A 21,778-nucleotide genomic window follows, 5' to 3' on the forward strand; every position below is an offset into this window, starting at 1 on the left:
TTATCAACCAGAGGAGCGGAGCAACTCAATGGACAGAAAGGGAGAGAACTTGAGGAAGTTGTCCTGCTTACAGAACACTTGCATTCGTGGCATCAAAGTTTGTTTTATGACTGCTCGAGACCCTGAAAGCATGGATAGAGGGACTGTTACACTTCTCTTCCTGCCCCTAACTAGTGTTGTCAGCTGTGTGAGAAGGTGACCGGCAAAGTGCTGGAGGGCATATATATTTCGCCTAGGATGCTCTCCTATGAGGCTTTGGGGAGCACTTGGCCAGGTACGTGCCACCGAGCAGCCTGGGCTCGGTGGAGGAAGCCGGCAGTATGGTGTCAGTAGCATTAAGTTACTGACACGTGGTAGCAAGTAAGTGGCTCCAAGCCGCATAATCCGGGCCAGCTTTTCTGGAGTGACCAAAGTGAAGGGTGGTCACTCCCACGTACCAGGTGGGGCTGGTACCAGGCCATATAAAGCCTGGGCCTACAGGGCCTAGGGAGAGCGTCTGGCTGAGAGCCAGAGAGAGCATCTGGCTGAGAGCCAGAGAGAGGGCTCTGTGGAGCAGGGAGCCCGGCTAGCCCAGCGTGTGGGCTGAGAGAGCTGAGACCTCTGCAGGTCTGAGGACCGGACTGGCTGTGTGCAGCAAGTAAAGAAGTATTCTGACAGTGAGTAGTCAGGAACAAGCATATGTATAGTGAGAGCTCAGACGAGCAGGTGTTTATTTCCGTTTTGGTTTTGTTTCTGCTGCAATAAACCCAGGCAAAGCCTGGACTAAAGAACGTTGTTGCCCGGTGTCACTGTCTCTGGCCGCGGATGCCCACGCTGCTACTGCCCCTAAACGCTAATCCCTCACAGCTGCCAGACGCCATTTAAGAAATACAAGTTGAGAGAGTCTGTTGAAGACAAAACAAAACCTGGAAGACAAAGAAGTATCTTTGTCAAAACTTGAATTGGACCAGCAGCAATACCAGGCGCAGCCCCTTGTACGGATGAGGAGCTTTGTGCTGATTAGTGGGGGTCCCTGTCCTTAAGGACACGCCATCCCCTTTAAGTTTGTTCCCTGTACACAATACGTGTGAATATCCTTCATTCAGAAAATAAACAGAATGTGAATGAATGAAGATGTGATTGAGGTTTACAGGGCAGATATAGAAAACAGACCCCCCAGAACAATGACTTTATATTTATATACACAATGTATCAAATGCCATCCACTACTGTAGCGAACGTCTCATCGTGTGCCATTAGCCACATCCTAGTCCATTCAGGAGCGGCATATGATGTGAAGCAAGTAGATGGCACTGATCCGGCGTGGCAGTCACGCTGTGACCAGTATCTGAGAAGCAGGCCTGTGTCTTTGCAGAAACAATCTCTCTCAGATCCAGTAATGTGTTTGTGGTCTCAGGAGTGAGGGATTGTGCGGCACACAGTGGGCTCCTCTCTTCCTGCTCTCCCCCCGCCCGCTCCCGCATGTCCCCAGTTTATTCAGTCCCTACTGTTAGCACTGATCTGCCAGCTGCCACTGTGAGTCTGTTTTCCCCTTCTCTGACATCGCCATTACCTCCCAGTTTGATCAGTATCACAGCAACAACACCAAATGGTTCCCCTGTTGGCACAGCGCTCCCCGCGTGCCTGCTCTGCCCATATTTGTACAATGCAATGTCATGACACTGGGGGACCTGCCTCAACTTCACGTTTTGTACCAAATGGTGCCCCGCTTTGATGCTCAGAGCAGGCGGCAGGGGTGGCTCCAGGCGACTTTGTTTTAGCTCTACTCTGATGTTTCTCTAGGAATCAAATGCTTGCGTGAGCATCTTGTAATGAAAGCAGCTCAGCCGTACCCCAGCGCCGCCGCTTTACACCGCCGCTTCTCCAACAGCAGATACTTAACACAGGAGCTGAGAAGAAATGCATTGGCTAAACTTAAGAAGATCGCAGCCGGTTTACAAAGTCATTCCATTTTTATGACAAAATCGTCCTCTGAAATTCCAGGTTATTGGTTATATACTAAAACTAATCGCAATTAGAGGAAGCCAAAACAGCGGCGTCTGTAGGAAGGCGCACGGTGAAATCCTAGATTACCATTAATATGTAAGAATGTCACATGAGATATTTGGTGGGTTACTGGGAACTTTTCGGACATTAGGCCCACTGTGATTCTAGCTCATATTACATGCAGCCGATAGATTTGTTGTTATCCATGGGGCTTCCTACTACTCCTTTGGCGCTGGGGAAGACACCCGTTATTTGTGTGTGCAGACATACAGTAATACCATCTCAGGTAGCATTTGTAAGGAAGTCACATTCAGGCAGTCAGTTGCCTGAAGAGCATTTCAAGGTCGGGAACATTTGTGCCGGCCAGATGCACTTTGTTACCTGTACCCAAAGTACTCGCAGTTTTGCAATATCGTCTTGGACAAACACAGTACTCTGTATCTTTCCATCATCTGAAATCATTCCATCTGGGACAGCGGCCAGTTCTTGAGCGAGGAAAATCTTAGAAAATCCTGTACACAACTGATGGCATTAACCCTGCCACCGCCAGATGTGCCAGCAATAAAAGCCGTTTCAGGCTCCACTGCGAGGTCAAAATCCAAGTTTATGGACGTCCATAAATAAAGGATGCTGATCTATTCATTATAACGGCATGGCTCTACTCTCTGAAGACAACGGACAGTGGCTTCATCGGGCAGATTTTTACATTCGATATTGTAACAAAGGATGTTGCTTCAGTTTATATACTGGACCCTTCCGGTTTGTTATACTTACTGAATTAAGAACAACCAATGCTGATGTGACTATGAGTAAACCAAATCTGCGTCATCGCCTAACGCATCCACATCACAGACGAGAAATTATCACCGGCCTGGTGCCGGGTCGGATTCCGCTATGGCCGCGTGCATTCTGCCTAACAATGCGGTTTGACAAAGCCCCTTCCATTGTACTGTGCATCGTTGTTGATTTGCGTTGTGAAATCCGCAGTTGAAATCCTTCAGCACATCCGCGATGTGTCAGCTGACCCATAGGGAAAGTCCAACCGTGGGGCCCCTAACACCTTGGAGGACACAAACTACAGAGTTGGTAGCAGAAGCCCCCCTGTGCTGTAAAGTGTATAGCACTACATACACTGCTTAGAAACCGGTGCCCATCCAGAGGTTAACCCTTCCATGACTGCGGCTGTTTTGGGCCTTAGTGCCCAGTGCAAGATTTTACCCTTTGGAATGCATTATTGAGGCCATTTTTTTAAAAATTTCTTAGGCCGCTCTCGTACGTGAACACAGCGCTTCGCTGTGATTTTACTTTCGTTTTCGGCTGCAGCTCCCTGCTGCCAACAGCATGTTTTAGCGCACCCCCTCATTATGATGGGTGATGAGGTGCGCTAAATGGACAAATATAGAACAGACTTCGCTCACAAATCGCGGCCCAGCGTCACGTTCGAGTGCATGTCTGCGAAGCGCCATTGATTTCAATGGGAGCCTTATAGCGTGATTAATGCGGCGTTCAAAGCGCTGTGTTAATCGCAGTACAAAGCGCCTGTGAGAGCGGCCTTGGTCTGCCTCCATTTTTTCTTTTCTTTTATTGTTGCAGGTCAAATGGGGCTTTCTTGTTATTTAGAATTTGAACTGATACAAATTAGAGTTATAGGTTTTATTTGGGGAAAAATTGTCAGAAACCAGGAAAAAATGACATGACGCCCAATCTTAATAGTAACTAACAACATCGGTGTCGCCACGAAGCTGAGCGGTTCAGATCCAGATGACGGCACTCAGACAGATCTGGACACTGCATGCAGGAGGGCGCCCTGCACACCGCCGCACTGATAGCTACCATACATCTATGTTACATGGTTGGAAAGGGGCAGCGTCACTATTGTCTATGTGCAATGTGTGATACTGAAATATTGCAGATCAGGCCCATTGAAATGACACTACAATGCCACTTACAGCCCATATACAAGAACAGGGTTGTATTGGAAAGAATGGCAGACCTTTTCTAATCTCAGATTATCCCTTTATTTCTATGTCTCTTTTCTGAAAAAAACAGAAAAAGCGAATCACATGACTGATCCATCAGAGCATAATCTGTGCAGGTCCTTCAGCCACTATGTTCCCAGAGGGCAATGACATATTTCACAGGCGGGCAGTGGTTCACTTGTGTACTCCCAGCAAGATGATCACTGCCTGTAATACACAGCAATACCCCCGAACCGAGCTCACACGGTCTTTAATGTAATCCAGCTATACTGAATAAGGGGAGCTGACTGCTGGCTGCATCTCATGCATTTAATGAAGGTGACCCGTTGTGTGAGATCATTCTTGCTACTCTTGCTCGTAGAGGTGAGCAGACAACACGACTTGCTGGTCTCCGTTCATGAAATGGCTTGCTCAGTTAACAGCCTTAGTTTACACACATATCTGCTGTCATTCTGGATTTGTTGATGGAGAAGTGACAGAGGCGACAGGGGTGACAGAGGTGACAGAGGTGAAAGAGGCGACAGAGGCGACAGAGGTGAAAGAGGCGACAGAGGTGAAAGAGGTGACAGAGGCGACAGAGGTGAAAGAGGCGACAGAGGTGAAAGAGGCGACAGAGGTGACAGAGGCGACAGAGGTGAAAGAGGCGACAGAGGTGAAAGAGGCGACAGAGGTGAAAGAGGCGACAGAGCCGACAGAGGCAAAAGAGGTGACAAAGGCGACAAAGGCGATGAAGGTGACAGAGGCGACAGAGGTGACAGAGGTTAAAGAAGCGACAGAGGTGAAAGAAGCGACAGAGGTGACAGAGGCGACAGAAGTGAAAGAGGCGACAGAAGTGAAAGAGGCGACAGAAGTGAAAGAGGCGAAAGAGGTGACAGAGGCGACAGAGGTGAAAGAAGCGATAGAGGTGACAGAGGCGACAGAGGTGAAAGAGGCAACAGAGGTGACAGGCGAAAGAGGCGACAGAGGTGGTTAATCAGGAAAGTCTTCAGCTCAGCTCTGGTGATTTTTGGGAATGCTCCCAGTCCCGACGTGTCTTTTCTTCAGGTTTTGGAATATGAGGGCTTCAGGACTCCCGACCCAACGTACTCTCTCAATTTAACTCAATTAAGCATCATTTAAAAAAGCAAGCAAATGACAACATGGATCTCTTAGTTTTACTGAAAAAAATATTTATCCATTATTTAGACTTCTACTATACAGCGTTTCCGAAGTTACACGGGCCTTGGAATATACCATGGTCTTCCCCGTCTGTTGTAACTTGAAACCATATCTACAACATATCATATTATCATATCTGCAAGATTACCTGGTCTCTCTTGCTAAGAACAATCACAACTCATCATATAATATTCCAGATGGTCTAAATCTGTGCCACTTCTCTGGAAACTCCAGCCAGTCAGCCGGGCCTTTCCTCAGGGAGAACCCCTGAATTACTGCAGTGCCAGCACTGACTGGGTGTCTAGTAGCGCCTCTCTATTGTACAGTGCGGTACTACACGTCCGGTACTGCTCTTCCTTTGGGACAGGCTGAGGGCGGCTCCATGCTGTTTTCTGGTACATGCATGTTCTGTACAAGACCCTGAAGAAGCTCCTGTCTATATAGTGATTTCCAGCCGCTCGGTGTGACTGTTACTTGGAAGGACTTACTTTATCTCTATTAGGTAACTGATTAGTTTACTTTCATCTTCATTTTCTATTACATTTGGGCGACATCTTGGAGGTTTCAGAACCAATTACCAGTTTTCCATAAAGTTATGTTTTCAACACAGAACATTTTTGACATTGGTGGTTGTTCCAAAACCAAATCATATTGTATGTTGAGGAAGCGCTCCTGACGTGGCTGGTTTTTAATATTTCGATTCTTTTCCTAGAACTGTGTTTTAGGCCGTTTCCCTGTTACTCCTTCTGGAAAAGTATGAGTAAACTGACTACTGATTGTTACAAATCTAGTTTGTAGCAGGGGTGTCCCCGGGCAGTCTATCAGGACTAAGCCCAATGTCCACCTGCGGATGTTATTTGCAGAATCCACGCGCATTTGAGCCATGGAAATCTGCGCGGATTACCGCCCATAGAAAAGAATGGGGCTTCCGCAAATGATTTTAGGTCTGCGGATTTGATTTTATTGTATTTATTTAGTATCTGCGCAGATTTAAAGGTTAGAAGCCATTAGAGAGATGGGAAAAGGCTTGGAGGTGGGGTTGCGGACTTTTTCCACACGGATGATTCAATGTGCATCCGCGTACATCCACGCAGAAAAAAAACCCAATCCGCGATCACTCGTAAGCAGTCAAAAATAATTTTTAAGCATTTTATAGATGATCCATGGATATCCGCATCACATCCGCAGCGGATGCCCTACATTCTGTGGACATTAGGCCTTACAGTATCAGCCTGCATAGAGTCACCCATCTGAAAGGAGGAATGATAGCACCCAGATGAATGGCAGAACTCAAAGTTGTAACAAAGTGGTGCTCAAGAATGGTTATTCCATGCAGTATTTACTAATACAGTCTCCTTAGTAGCGCTGGAAGGCCCTCTTTTATGGAACTGCCACTAACCAAGGTTCATAGATTCTCTCCCATAACTTCAGACAGATCAGTGTTGCATTATATCTATTTGCTTCATTTATTCTAAACACATTCCATCACTTCCATATAGCACCAAACAAATGAAGCGCAGATTTGCTGATTGAAAAGAAGTGAATCCCGGTGATAAGCTTCGCAGCCATTGCTGTCAGTTGCCACGATAAAACATCCACATATGTAGCTGACTGATTCCAACCCTATACTTAGAATCTGCAGACTTGGTGATTTCGTGTGAAAGACTAATTCCTCTCCAGAAGTGCAGGATGTGCCTGTGGGACTCTCCTTTGCCTTTCTTTGTCTTACCAGTGAGTTTAAGTCAACTATATAGCTGAAGGGGGTGAATAAAACATTAAATAGCAATGCTCTATGTAGAAACAGTTACATGAAGGTCTCTGATCATGATCATGTACAGTGATAGAAATGTGACACATTAAAGCGTAAGACCTCTAAGACTGTGTCATCTGCTACCTATTTCCACTGAAAACCCATCATTCTGAGGAGAAGGCTGAAGCAGCCAGTATCATAGCCAAAAGCTAAATTAGTCCGTGAAACTTCTTGAAAACATAGTCAAAGTTACATTTTCCTAAAATAGGTTCCCACCCATTTCACACCTTATCTCTAGTCCAACAAAACAGCAATTTAGCTCCAAATACATTTCCGAAATTGCTCTTTTGAAATCGAAATCTTGGTTACAAAAATTGGATTTGTGTAACAACCTGTGCCCATATTAATGGGAAAATCGTCCTCAACAAACATCTTTAAGTAATAGCATGTCTTCGTAAATAGCAGAATGTATGAAGTCTCGGTTTTAGAGATACTCTGTCACAGCTGATCAATTAAGTCATCACATTCTAGAAAGAAAATAACTAGAAGTAGAATTTTTGTCTAATATATTATTCATTCCAACTGGCGCACATTAACCAAATTCCAAAAGCCTCTCACCATCATAGAGAAAGCGAAGGGAGCGGCGAGCGACAGCGTTTAACGGTTTTCTTTCCTGTACATAACAAAAGGTTCTTTGCAAAAAAGTTTGAAAACGACACTTAGGAACATCAAGTGTGAAGAAGAGTTCACAGCAAAGCGGGACGGCGCATCCTGGACTGATGACTGTTGGTAGAACATCGAATAGAGATTTGGGGAAGATTTTCACCCAAACTCATCTGCTCCAACCTCAAACTAAAGCAACGTATATGCTTTACAAACTTTACACTTTATTTTGGAAATGGAAATGGATCCAATTGTCTACTGATTGTGCATCTTGTAATATAACAAATAAAGTTGCACTGAAGTTTGATGTACTTAAGCGAGTCATTCCTCTTATGACCAAGTAGACAGGATCTCCCCTTACAGTATATCCTCTAAGAGGTTCCCAAACCTTATGAAGGGCTTGTCTGCTGACCCTTTTCATTTGACCTAATAGAGCCGCTAAGTTAGCTGATAGAAGGGTATTGCTCACTCTCTCCTCTGGAAGACTGCAGATAGCCATAGAAATCAATGGATGCATAATGATGTTAACGAATGCCCTGCAATAAGCAGTTGCTACTGCAGGGAAGTCGAGCCCTTGGATAGAGGTTTTCCCCATGATAACAATGGAGCACGAGGGAGGGGTGTGTGTGTGTGTGGGGGGGGGGGGGGGTCACAGAAATGGGACCCATTAGGATCAATTTATCCTCTGGACCCTAGACTTGTAAACAGGGATCATTCAATGAGTTACAATGTTAGAGCTATTAATAATGTTAGTCATTAGTAAAGGGCTTATTTAGGGAAATCACATCATATACATGAAATCACTGTTTTAGATGTGGCCATAATAAAGCCGACACCATAAAGGGTAGTAAATGTTTGCTAACGCCTTTGGTGTACAGATCTTTGCACAGGTTTCCAGTACAGGAAGAGTTAACTCAATACATAGATGTGGACTGCTGAATTTTTAACCAAGCTTCCATAGGGAATGTATTTCCTGAACCACTGAGGTTCCAATTAAACAGAGAGCCCACAGCCTGCCCACTAGAATATATGTTCGGTCTGAATCATACACAAATGTGCCACAGCCAAGTACAATAGCTGCACGCAACAGGCTTTCCTTGGCTCATATTGCTGGTTTTTTTCTTTCTTAAGCCATTCCAGCTGTTTTTCTATGTTCAGCCAGAGTCTCATAAAAGATCAGTAAAATGTGGTTAAATTGGGTGAAAATACCAAAAGAAACGTGTGTTACATTCTAGCGAATCAAGGAGGAAAAAAAAAAAAAGGAATAGACATAATTTTGTACATATTTCACTTAACCCTTTAATTAATGTCACCATTGTGAATTCCATATATAAGCAAATTGCATCTGTGCATAGTGTACACTACCCACATCACAAAGCGGTATACTTCTTAATCATCCATCATTCATCATATTATAGGGCAAAGCAAACCATATGGATGACTCTCAAATAACCAAAAATCCATTTTAAGGTAGTAAGCTGTTAACTTACATAGTCGTGGAACGCCTTGGCTTCACTGGAGTGTTCACAGGTCTCCCGTCTGTCAGGTGCTGCACAGTACAAATCCCAAAATACGCTGCAGGATAGCAATGAGAAAAAGAAGTCAGTTAACTGATGACCAAACTCAAAAAAAGATGGCTGAAGCCCATAGGCCTCTTTAACATGTTACATTGGTAAAATGATATGCTAATAATTCGTAAACCCACGAAACATTCCGGTAGAATGACAGTCAGGATCGACTATCACCAAGCAGGGCTTCACAAAATGCATGGGACTCTGGCAATGCAGGCATTGTTTGCTCCACTCAAGAATCCCGAGACTGTTTGAATGGAAACAGGGGCATCTACAGTGGCAAAAAAAAGTAAATGAGACCTTTGGAACTACCTGGCTTTCTGCATTAACACAATTAGTCTGATTGTCATCTAAGTCAGAATGATAGAGAAGCAAAATCTAAGTGAGCTTATAACACACAAACAATGATACCATTCATATCATGTATTAAGCAAATTAAGTAATCATCCACAGCATAAGAACAACAAGTATGTGAACCTCTGTGTTAGTAACTTCCCCAGGAACTAATTGACAAAATGTGTTTCAGTTTAGGGGACGGGAAGTGTTGATTTCACAGGAGCTTTGTCCATTAAATAAAGACACACAAAGTCTGGTTATTAATAGATTTGTACTTCTGAAGAAGGATGGGTCAGTGTGAACCACGTCTCCATGTAAACAGCTTTCCAAAAACCTCATAAAATATGTTATAGAGACACACAAAGCTGTAAAAATCCGTAAAGACCTGGAGATTTAACATTTAAGCTATGTTTAGATAAATTATCTACAAATGCAGAAAAAGTAGAACTCTTGGTACTCCCTAGGGGTGGATGTCCTGTTAAGGTCACTCCTGGTATACAAAGGGCAATCCTTAAAGGGGTTGTCCCGCGAAACAAAGTGGGGGTATACACTTCTGTATGGCCATATTAATGCACTTTGTAATGTACATTGTGCATTAATTATGAGCCATACAGAAGTTATTCACTTACCTGTTCCGTTGCTAGCGTCCTCGTCTCCATGGTGCCGTCTAATTTTCAGCGTCTAATCGCCCGATTAGACGCGCTTGCGCAGTCCGGTCTTCTTTCTTCTGAATGGGGCCGCTCGTGCCGGAGAGCGGCTCCTCGTAGCTCCGCCCCATCACGTGTGCCGATTCCAGCCAATCAGGAGACTGGAATCGGCAATGGACCGCACAGAAGACCTGCGGTCCACCGAGGGTGAAGATACCGGTGGCCATCTTCACAAGGTAAGTAAGAAGTCACCGGAGCGCGGGGATTCGGGTAAGTACTATCCGTTTGTTTTTTTTAAACACATGCATCGGGTTTGTCTCGCGCCGAACGGGGGGACAACCCCTTTAAGGAAGTGGGAACCAATTGTAACACAATAGCCTGATAGAAGACTCTACAAACTGCACGGTGAATGTTTATTCGATCTGCTTAATAACAGACATGAATGGTACAACTGTTGGCGTATTATTAGTTTGGCCAGATTGTGTTTGTCTATAGTTGTGACTTGGATAACAATCATATCAAACTTTATTAGTAATCAATGCAAAAATCCAGGCTTAGGCCTAATGCCCACAGGTGGATTTCTGCCGCGTAAAATGGAAATCCGCGGCGTTTCACTGCAGCTATTAGGTTCTATTGAACCTAATAGCTCAATGTACATGCTGCGGAATTCCGCAGCATTAAATTACCCACAGCATGTCCTATTTGCCGCAGGGATATGCGCGGAGGGCTTCCATTGTAGTCAATGGAAGCCGCCTGTCACACTATACTTCAGCTGTAGCACAGCAGAAGTATAGCGTTAATACCCACCGCGCCCACTGCCGGCCGTGTCATGTGACGCTGCCGGCGCAACATGTGACACCGCCGATGCATCACATGACGCTGCCGGTGGGTCATGCGCTGTACTGCGCATGCGTGCCAGCAGTGTCATGCGGGAGCTACGCAGGGGATCTGGAGGTGAGTATGGGGTCTTTGGGGGGACGCCGTGACAGACTCCACTGCGGTATTCCGCTTGCAGAGCCCGTTACGGCCATGTACATAAGGCGTTAAAGCCCTTTTACATGGAACGCTGGTCCCCGTGTATATTCGCTCCTTTGCTGTTACATAGAAGCGAGTATCGATGGATGGCCTACAGCGTGGCCAGCAGGGAGGCGGGGTGGCTGGAGGAGAGTTCTCTCCCCGCTCTCCCCCACCCCTCTCCATTCACTGTAAGCAGCAGCTGTTCAGTACTAGAAGATCCCATAGTTTCTCCTGCTTTCATTTAGAAATACACAGTATATACATATATACCAAGCGTATTTAATGGGTATTTATGCAATCCCATTAAATTTAATGGGCAACTTCAGTCCGTAATATGGACCAAAATGGGACATGCTTTTATTTACGCATGTGAGAATGTAGGTCTGAATACCCTAATGCAAATTAATGGGAGCTATGCTGTCTACCAGCATACAAATATGCCCACATAAATGAGACCTAATTCTCAGTTTTCCCTAAATTAGTGGGTGTAAACTAGCTGCTATAAGGTCTGCACACATAGAGGAGCTGGTCTCTTCTATATCTCAGAAGTAGCAGCAGCTTGGAGGACACTGTACAGCAGTACTGAGCAGTATAGCTGTGAATCCAGCCGCTGGATGAGATAAAACACTTCGGCCTGAGAAATTACAATGCAAATATGCATTTAGAAAGCAACAATTTTTTTTCAGCGATGTGCATTTCGAATCACTGAGCTCAAAGGGATAGTAAGTAGAGATGTGCGAGCATACTCGGTAAGGCGATATACTCGAGAGAGCATTGCCTGTTTCGAGTATCTGCTGGCTCGTCCCTAAAAATTCAGGGGGGCCGCGGGGGTCGGGGGCGGCATGGGGGGAGAGTACGAGAGATCCCCCTCTCCCTCTCGATCCCCTCTGCAACCCCCGCTCACCCCTGCGGTCCCCCCGAATCTTCAGGGAAGAGCCAGCAGGTACTCGAAACAGGCGATGCTCTCTCGAGTATATCGCCATATCGAGTATGCTCACTCATCTCTAAGAGTAAGAAGTCGCAGATTCTAGTACAGACACTCAGTAGATGCTGCAGCCGCCTTCCTCTATCAGCTCTTTCCTCCTCATCTCCCCTTAGACATCTATGGGCTGCTGCTGTAATCTGATCTCTCTGGGATTTTATCAGCGCATTCAGACTTAGGCCTTAGTCAGATGGGCGTTTTTTCGCGCGATTTGCGGATCGCATGACGGATGCGCATCCGCAAATCGCGTGACCGGTGCGCGCAAGTCGCCCGCAAATCGCCCGAAAATCTGCTGCTAGCCGCGTTTCATTAGAAACGGGCCGGAGCTGTCCAGCGCATTGCATTCAATGGAGACGGCAATAGAGCCGGCTCCATTTAAAGCAATGCGCTGCGGGCGAGCCCGGGATGAATTGTCGGTAAGGGCTTAAATATATAAGCCCTTCCCTGCAATGCATCCTAAAATGTGTTAAAATAAAAAAAAATTGTATACTCACCTTCTCCCGGCAGCCGGAGCTCCGTGCGGCCGTCCTGCAGTGGGTGTGAAGGGGGTGTGAGTCAGACCTGCCCCCTGATTGTCTCAGCGCTGAGCCAATCAGAGGCATGCCTCACTCACACCCATTCATGAATTCATGAATGGATGTGAGTCAGACCTGCCCCTGATTGGCTCAGCGCTGAGAGGCAGCAGTCACTCACCCATTCATGAATTCATGAATGGGTGTGTGAGTGTTTTCAGCCTCTGATTGGTCAGGGCTGTGACCAATCAGAGGCAGATCATTCAGCAGGCGGGGATTTTAAAGCCCTGCCGGCTGAATAGTGCCAAGAAGCAGTTCAGGAGAACTGACAGCGGCCGCGGCTGGACTCCGGCTGCAGCGGAAAGGTGAGTATACAATTTTTTTTTTATTTTAACACATTTTAGGATGAATTGCAGGGAAGGGCTTATATATTTAACCCCTTCCCGACAATTCACCCCGCGCACGCCGGCAGCCCATTGCTTTCAATGGAGCGGCTGTATTGCCGGCTCCATTGAATTCAATGGGCAAACATCGTTCTTCTCTGCCACAGCTGTTACAGCTGTGGCAGAGAAGAATGATTTGTCTTCTATATGTTCTCAATGGGGTCGGCGCTGCTGCCGCCGGCCCCATTGAGCGCATATAGAGAAGAGAACAGGAATCGCAGATCGCAGATAGGTGCGATCTGCGATTTTTTTGTTCTATAATTTATCGGACGAGCGCATAAAAAGCGCTCATGTGTCCGATACCATTGCAAAGCAATGGTTTTAAAAAAATCGCCGGACGCATGCGCAAATCGCGGCTAAAAACGCCCGTCTGACTAAGGCCTGAGTGATAAGAAGTGGCTGAGAATTAGAAGCATTTTTTCTCTTATAAGGTATATTACAAAATGTCTTCACTTACTTCTATTACTTATTAAAATAATTAAAAATGTAGTAACTCCTTAAATATATGTTTTTACGGTTGGGCTCACACGGGCGTATGAATCCCATATATTACGCGGGCTTGTACACCCATGTGATACACAGTAACTCGCAGGCAATCAATTACAATATATTACATTCCAACGTGTCGGAAATGCGTAGTAAGCGAGTGCAAAAAATAATGCAGCACGTTCTATTTTGCCATGTATATGCGGAAGATAGAGCCCATTGTTCTCTATGGGCACGTATATACGCACGCCGGACTGTGCGTTACAGCGTGTGTGACATACGCTGTCGTGCACCATACAATTGTGCGCCAGTAGAACATGTTTGACCTTACATATTGGGATGAATGGATATTAAAATGTAACAACTTATCACATCAGACTGTGAAATATCTCTGATCAAATCTGTAAGGACAAAATAAAGGTTTTCTGGTAAATTGAGGAAATCAGTCAGGTTAGTAAAATAACCCCACAATACCACTCAGAGCTTAACGTAGGACACCGCAAAGCTTCCAAACCGCACGAGGCTCTTCCAAGACATACTGAATCCGCGGGATTTGGCCAAGACTGTTCTGTATTTTGCTGGTTCCTAGTTCCAGGCTCATTGCCTACAAATATGTTAGACCTGGAGATTTTCTCTTTTTTTGAGGAACCAGTTAAAAAAAACTAATATATTTGTAGCCGCAAAAAAAGTGTAAATCCAGTTCTAATCCTTCCATGGTGCACATCATAAGAGCTATGTGTTACATGGGCTGGAGATGTAAGTCAGGGAAAGTCTACTTCCAATATTCTTCTCAGACAAGATTTGTGAAAGGCGAGTTCCATTAATTAAATGTATGATTGTCTCTGTAATAGAAAATATTAACTATTATATGAAAGACTGAGGGCTGTACTACTAGTAAATGAATTATACGTGTCGGCCCATAGGAGGATCCTATCAGTGGTTGGGCATGCGATATATGAATCCATTAACGATCATGGCTAAGCAGTTACAAAAGAAGTTTTCATCAGATTCAACCAAAAATTAATCTACTTAAAGGGGTTGTCCCGCGCCGAAAAGGGTTTTTTTTTTTTTCAACAGCCCCCCCGTTCGGCGCGAGACAAACCCGATGCAGGGACCTAAAAAAAAATCCGCACAGCGCTTACCTGAATCTCCGCGCTCCGGTGACTTCTTACTTACCGGTTGAAGATGGCCGCCGGGATCTTCTCCCTCGGTGGACCGCAGCTCTTCTGTGCGGTCCATTGCCGATTCCAGCCTCCTGATTGGCTGGAATCGGCACGTGACGGGGCGGAGCTACACGGAGCCACTCTCCGGCACGAGCGGCCCCATTGAGAAAAGCAGAAGACCGGACTGCGCAAGCGCGTCTAATCGGGCGATTAGACGCTGAAAATTAGACGGCACCATGGAGACGAGGACGCCAGCAACGGAGCAGGTAAGTGAATAACTTCTGATAACTTCTGTATGGCTCATAATTAATGCACAATGTACATTACAAAGTGCATTAATATAGCCATACAGAAGTGTATAGACCCACTTGCTTTCGCGGGACAACCCCTTTAAAGGCCAAATGTACTTGTTGTATGTAGTGGGGACAGCGCCTTGAAGAAATCTCAACTCTTCTTAGATCCTCATACGATTTCTCCATGATGGAGAGCAGTATATGTGAAGAAGATATATGGTCCCCCAGAATATATAATAATGGGGGTAAGAGATAATTAGGATGCAACTTATGTGCTCAAGTATGAAAGGAACAAGGTAATGAAAAAGATCAATACTCACTTATTTGTGGTATCAATGAAGCTTCTTAAAAAAAAAAACAGTAAAGGGGGCTGCGGAATGACGTCATCGCATCATTCAATGGAATGCACGGCTGCCGGTGAGGTGACGCGCGTCTATCCCTAATGCGTCACAACTAGGCGCCAGAGCACCGCGGGATGCCATGCCCCCGGTTAGTAGATGTTTACACTATTTTCACCGCTAGGTTTATACCAGTAGTATGCTTGAAAAGGGCCCCCAGCTGTCCGAAACGCGCTGCACAGCTTCTTTGACCACTTGCATGTGGTATTTTACCTTCACCAATATTGAACAATAAAAGATCACCTACCTTTTGAGAGGACGGGGATTCATTCGAGGAGCTACCTAGGGATTTTTAAGGAGTTACCTTGGGACATCAAGGGTGGAGGTTCAGCCTGCAGTTTCTACACAAGGTGAATCTCCCCCTCTGGAGTGAGTATTGATCTTTTTCATCACCTTGATCCTTTCATACTTGAGCACATAGGTTGTATCCTAATTATTTATGAGCATGTTGAAAAAGAAAGTTTCCTGTGAGATCTTGAGTTGACTAATGTTACGTAAATTGGCAACGTAGATCTAAAGTCTTCCTGCTGAGAAAGTGGCCTCATGAACAACTGGCCAAATCGCAAGGAAAAGACTATTTCCTGTACTCAATGACTTTAGATAATTAGGGATAATCAGGACCAAGTGTCATCTCTCTGGTTGCACTGGATGGAAAATTGCTCCACGTATGCTTAGCCTATGGGTTTCAATAACTACTTCCTTTATCTAATATTAGTGGTTGACCTTCCCAGCCACGAAGCTTCACTCATTCTCACTATTATAGACCAATAACAAGTCTTACCACTCATATTCCAATGCTGTCAAATGTTATAATGTTCTGATCTGCTACCAAACAAACCGTAAAACTAAAGAAAACAAGGGATCCCTGTGAAGCACGCATGCAAGACATATTTTTATAGACTACGGATTGTGAGGGTTATGAACATATTAATTTATATATGTATGTATCTTTGATACACGTTTCCGGAGGCTTTAGGTCTAAATTGTACACTCTATTCTGTGTCCTATGAAAAGCTCTGATAAATGCTTGTACATTTAGGTTAGTACTTAATTACATTAAGTAGAGGTGTAATCTTAAATGTCCATCATGTCTCCAAGATCTTGTTAATCTCGTTACAATGATCAAAGGATAATGGAATGCTTCGATCATTAACTGCTGTCTAGGGCATGTGATTAAAATGTAGATTGTGATAAAGAATCAAGGTACTAGACAGTCAGTCTACATTCCAACAAAAGAAGCCATATTTATTGAGAAAACGCAATTATTCACCACCTTAGTACTTTGACCTCAGTATAACAGATTGAACTTTGTAACACTAGCCTTTGCACTGATACGCCTACTGATACTCCTTCTATTTTTTGTATAAGAAATGTACAGAATAAACACAGATTGCTTCTAGACACAGGCCTGATCTCTGTGTTTCATTGCTTTCTCACGGCGGCCGCCATAACCACCTCTGATTTGGAGCCTCACAGCATATTGACGGAACATTGAATTCCATAACAGGATCAACGCATTCTAACAAATCGGAAGTGTTTCCTGTCCAGGCCTACTCTATATAAAGACTATTCCTATAAGGTTTCACAGATTTCAAGGCTCTCTAATTTATATTTTTAGCTATACTATTTTTTTCTATAGATCTCTGGAAAGTGTAAGGATCCCAACAAGTATCTATAAAGGAGGTATTCCCATCTCAGATAAATGTAGAAAATGTCCAACAGGTTGGAGTTCCACCTCTGGGTCCCTCAACTATTAGCAGTACCTATGGGTCCCAATTCAATTTGGCTGATAGTTGTACATCTTGGTGCTGGCCACTACATAGGAGGTTTGTGCGGAGACTTCCGTTCCATATACACAGAGGTTGGAGTAGAAGCCTCCGCGCTGACCTCCGCCTAGTGGCCGGTGTTTGTAACTGCAGGCATGACCCCCAGTGATTTCAATGAGAGCTGTGCCTGCAGTTACCAGCGTCATCTGCTACATGGAGGTCAGTGCAGCGGCTTCTGCTCCGCGCCCGCTTAGCTGATCAGTTTGTCTTCCGAGTCTTGGATCTCAGACAATAGACTATTGATGATCTATCCTGATGTTAGGTCATCAATAGTATTTCACTGGAAAACCCCTTTAAGAAGAGAACACTTTTGGTTCACTTTTGGACAAGTGGTTGTCTTTTCTGACAATACATTTTTTTTACAGCAGTCCCCCAGGAAAAGCTGACAGCGAGTCTTCAATCTCCATGCAGCGCTATAATCAGAGAACTTAAGCATTTGAAGGTGCTCATGGAAATTGATGGGCTGTATGTATAATGCACAGACTTGCCGTGTCCGCCAGCAAGAAAGACAAATGATTTTTCTGGCCACTTTCTGGTCTGGCTAATTGATAGATGTCCTGAATGACTGACCACTCTCTATTAACTCCTACTATCATAGTACAGTAGTTAATCCCTTAGATTCTATATTACGCAGCCTTTTTAAAAAACATTTTTGGTTTCTCCTCCAAACTTTGAAAAAATCATCTCTCTTATTTTTCGGACGATGTACCGGGGACTTCTTTTCTGCAGGACAAGTTGTATGTAATGTACCATATAATGTACTGAGAAACTTTTAGAAATTTTTAAGTGGAGTGAAATGGGGAAAAAGCAACTTTGCCATTTTTGGGGGAGAGTACTGCTTCTACAACATACACACTGACATGGTAAGTTTATTCTGCGGGTTGGTAGGATCATGGAGATACCAAACCTTTTTTTTCTTTGCTGTACTACTTCTAAAGAATAAAAGATCATTAAAAGAAAAAATTATAATATATATAATAATATATAATTGAATAATGGGGTTGGGACCCATTAGCTTTTCCTATGTATGACATAATCAATGCTCGTGCCAAATTTCCCGTTTCTATGACACCGGAAAGTGAAAAAATTACATTCCGTACGTAAAATTTGGACGCTAATTCTTTTGCGCATAGAATTGAATAATGGAGTTGGGACTCATTAGCTTTTCCTATATATGACATGATCAATGCTCGTGCCAAATTTCACGTTTCTATGACACCGGAAAGTGAAAAAATTACATTCCGCACGTAAAATTTGGACGCTAATTCTTTGGCGCATAAAAATGGAATAATGGAGTTGGGATCCATTAGCTTTTCCTATTTATGACATAATCAATGCTCGTGCCAAATTTCCTGTTTCTATGACACCGGAAAGTGAGAAAATTAGATTCCATACGTAAAATTTGGACGCTAATTCTTTTGCGCATAGAATTGAATAATCGAGTTGGGACCCATTAGCTTTTCCTATTTATGTCATAATCAATGCCCGTGCCAAATTTTAAGTTTCTAAGGCATTGGGAAGTGACAGATTTAGATTATGTACGTAAAATTTCGACGCCAATTCTTTTGCGCTAGAATTGAGTAATCGAGTTGAGACCCAATTACTTTTCCTATTTTGGAGATAATCTATGCTCGTGTCAAAATTCATGTTTCTACGATATCGGGAAGTTGGAGAACTTTTGGCGAGTCAGTCAGTGAGTCAGTGAGTCAGTGAGTCAGTGAGTCAGTGAGTCAGTCAGTCAGTGAGTCAGTGAGTCAGTCAGTCAGTGAGTCAGTCAGTCAGTCAGTCAGTCAGTGAGTCAGTGAGGGCTTTCAGCTTTATATATATAGATATATATATCTGTCCCCATCTTCTGACCACAATAACCTTTTTCTTTAACTGTGTGGGGCTTGTTTTTTTGCAGATCACCTGTGGTTTCTACTGGAACCATTTTGCAGTGTGTATGACTTTTTGATAGTTTTTTATGACATTTTTCTTCTTTAGAGACAGGGTGATCACATTCTGGCATTTTGTATCTCTTTTTTCTGCCGATGTTCACCATTCAGAATAAATAACGCGTTACTTTGATAGATCAAACTTTTATGGACGCTGCAATACCAAACATGATTTTCTATTTTATTTTGTTTTGATCCTTTATTTTAAATATAAGGAAGGTTTTTTTTTAACGTTTTAATTTTAAATATCCTTTGGTTTTTACGATAATTAAATAAACCTTTTTTTCATTTATGTTTCTTTTTTTAAGTTCCTTAAAGGAGAATTGAACTTTCAATCATTTAACCGCTCATACAGTATAATGCAATACCATAATATTGCATTATACTGTATTTTGACAGGCAATTTACCAAGAGGTGCCACAGTTATGTCCTGACAGTTCATGCCAGCTCTGGGGGCCTACAGAAGGGCCTGAACTGCCATGATGACTAAATGGCAGCCGTAATCTCATTGAGAGTGGACCATTGTTGACCGCCGAATGCTGATAGGGGCATTTAAATGACACTTTCAGGATTAACAATGGCAATAAAGGGTTAACAGCCACGATCGGCGTGAGCGTTGATCAAGTCTGTTGAGGGTTGGTGTCAACTGTCAGAGTCAGCTTACACCAGCGATCTATGGAGCTAAATTGGCTACCAAGCCTATTCCATGCAAAGCCCACCACCTGAAGGACATACATGTCATTTGGAGGGAAAGGGTTAAAAATAGGTATTGTAAAGCAGACATCTCCTTTAAGGTTTTTTTTTTAATGTATCATAGGGCCACGACCGCTGACCATCACCCCTGCATCTCACCACTGTTTGTAGTGTCCACATTCTTCGAACCAAATGAATCCAATCCTACTTCATTATAGGTTTTTATATTAAAACAAGCTCATTAAGATAAAGAGGCAGCTTGGAAAATTCCTACAGGCAAGTGCGATAAATATTATTACATGTCAACGCTTTATGGTCCCTGAAGCCCTGTGTTGTAACATTTGATGCTGGGTGAAAGGCTTACCCTGTAGAATATGCAATAGGAAATGATTTCACTTCCTCAGACATAGCTAGAGAGATCTAAAAAATATGCTATATCCCAGCAGTATACCAATAAATAATTTGAAATGCATGTCTGCCTCATAATCGATGGGTCCCCTGTGTGGAGAAGGGACCATAATTTACGAGAGTTTCTCCATTGTAGTCAGAATATAGACAGGTCACAGCTTCTCTCCAAGGCAGTATGAATAGCTGTAGGCTCCCAAGAGGAAAATCAAACACTAGAACAGAATACAGAACTTACACTCTCAAATAGAGACTGAACACATTATGTAGTGAATTGTAATTTGTTTAATTAAACTTCCTGAAAGCCATGATTCATCGGGCTAGTCAGATGGTCTTCAGTCTCGAAGCCCCCAACTATTCAGGTTGGAAGAAGTCTTGGATGGACACAACAACTGCTGGAATTGACTTGTCCTACATGATAAATTTTCCAAGTAGATGAGACATGATGCAGTGGTTGCAGCTTAATATCGTTCCCCTCTACAGATAAAGATTTCAGTCGCACACAGGACCAGACTGGGAGTCCTAGTGGCCACCAGAGGAGAGGACTAGAAGGTCCCACCCTCCATCTAGGCAGAACGTAATAATGTCCACTTTAAATTACACTTATGTGTTATCATACACATATGATAAATCACCAGTAAGGTCTACTAGATATTTGTGAATCAGCCCTTAATAAAACACCCCAGCAGCAAATGATTGGTGCCAGAGTCTGTGCCCACCAGAGGATCTTCGGCTAATTTGGTGGGCTGGTCCATCCCTGACCTTCAAGAAAAGTGACCTTTGTACCTGCATGCAAGTACAAATAGTACTGTATTACTAGATTGTCACTTTTATCACCTGTATCATTTTAGAATCTTGACCTGCAAAGTGATTTGCATACCTGTATTAGTACATTCAGCTGGGTGTATTGGGGCGCAGGACATAGCTGGCCTGCATAGTGCGAGCGCCATCACACAGCTATTGTTTTTGGATTCTCACTTATAACGTCTGATTTGAAAGACCCAAGAACCTACCAGGTCGTTAAGGCAGTCCATGAAATGTGTGGTTAGTCAGTATTTGTGATGGCAGAGCTGCAGACAGGGTCACTTGATGCTCAAATAATGTAAAGGTTTTTTCCATTTTTTTTTGCAAATGTACCCCCCCCCCCATCACACCCCAAACCTTATATAGTGACACTCTGGACGAAAACACGCCTATTCAGCGCTCTGGTGAGAGGTCATGTGATCTGTGTTGTCAGTGGGTTTTCTGGCTCCAGTGAGGTCTACTATACAGGTCACATGGGCTTATAGTTAAAAAAAAAAGTGACAGCTTATCTAGTGCAAAATATAAAAAATGTCTTTATTCCTCCTTCACCAGCAACATTCCAACCATATTGATCTTTATCAAAAGGCTTGTAGCTGATTGGCCCAGGCCGCATAAGGAACGTCTCTGGTGGCATTACGCTTCAACGCCTGACGTTGCCTGCAGTGGTCAAATAATTACCAACCACGTCACCGCTGCAGCCAATGAAAACATAGACGGACTCGGGGATGGGAG

General features: G+C 43.9%; 1 protein-coding gene across 2 annotated transcripts in view; it reads right to left on the bottom strand.

Moving 5' to 3' along the window:
- The window catches only part of SSBP4 (single stranded DNA binding protein 4), a 398,281-nt gene that overhangs the window by 211,950 nt on the left and 164,553 nt on the right, over window positions 1-21,778 (bottom strand). For both annotated transcript variants that reach the window (XM_066604633.1, XM_066604632.1), the window contains exon 4: window positions 9,027-9,111. In XM_066604633.1, coding sequence (XP_066460730.1) covers window positions 9,027-9,111 — 85 coding nt within the window. The remainder of the gene's footprint in view (window positions 1-9,026; window positions 9,112-21,778) is intronic.

The sequence above is a fragment of the Eleutherodactylus coqui genome, chromosome 5 (genome assembly GCF_035609145.1).
Source record: "Eleutherodactylus coqui strain aEleCoq1 chromosome 5, aEleCoq1.hap1, whole genome shotgun sequence".
NCBI lineage: Eukaryota > Metazoa > Chordata > Amphibia > Anura > Eleutherodactylidae > Eleutherodactylus > Eleutherodactylus coqui.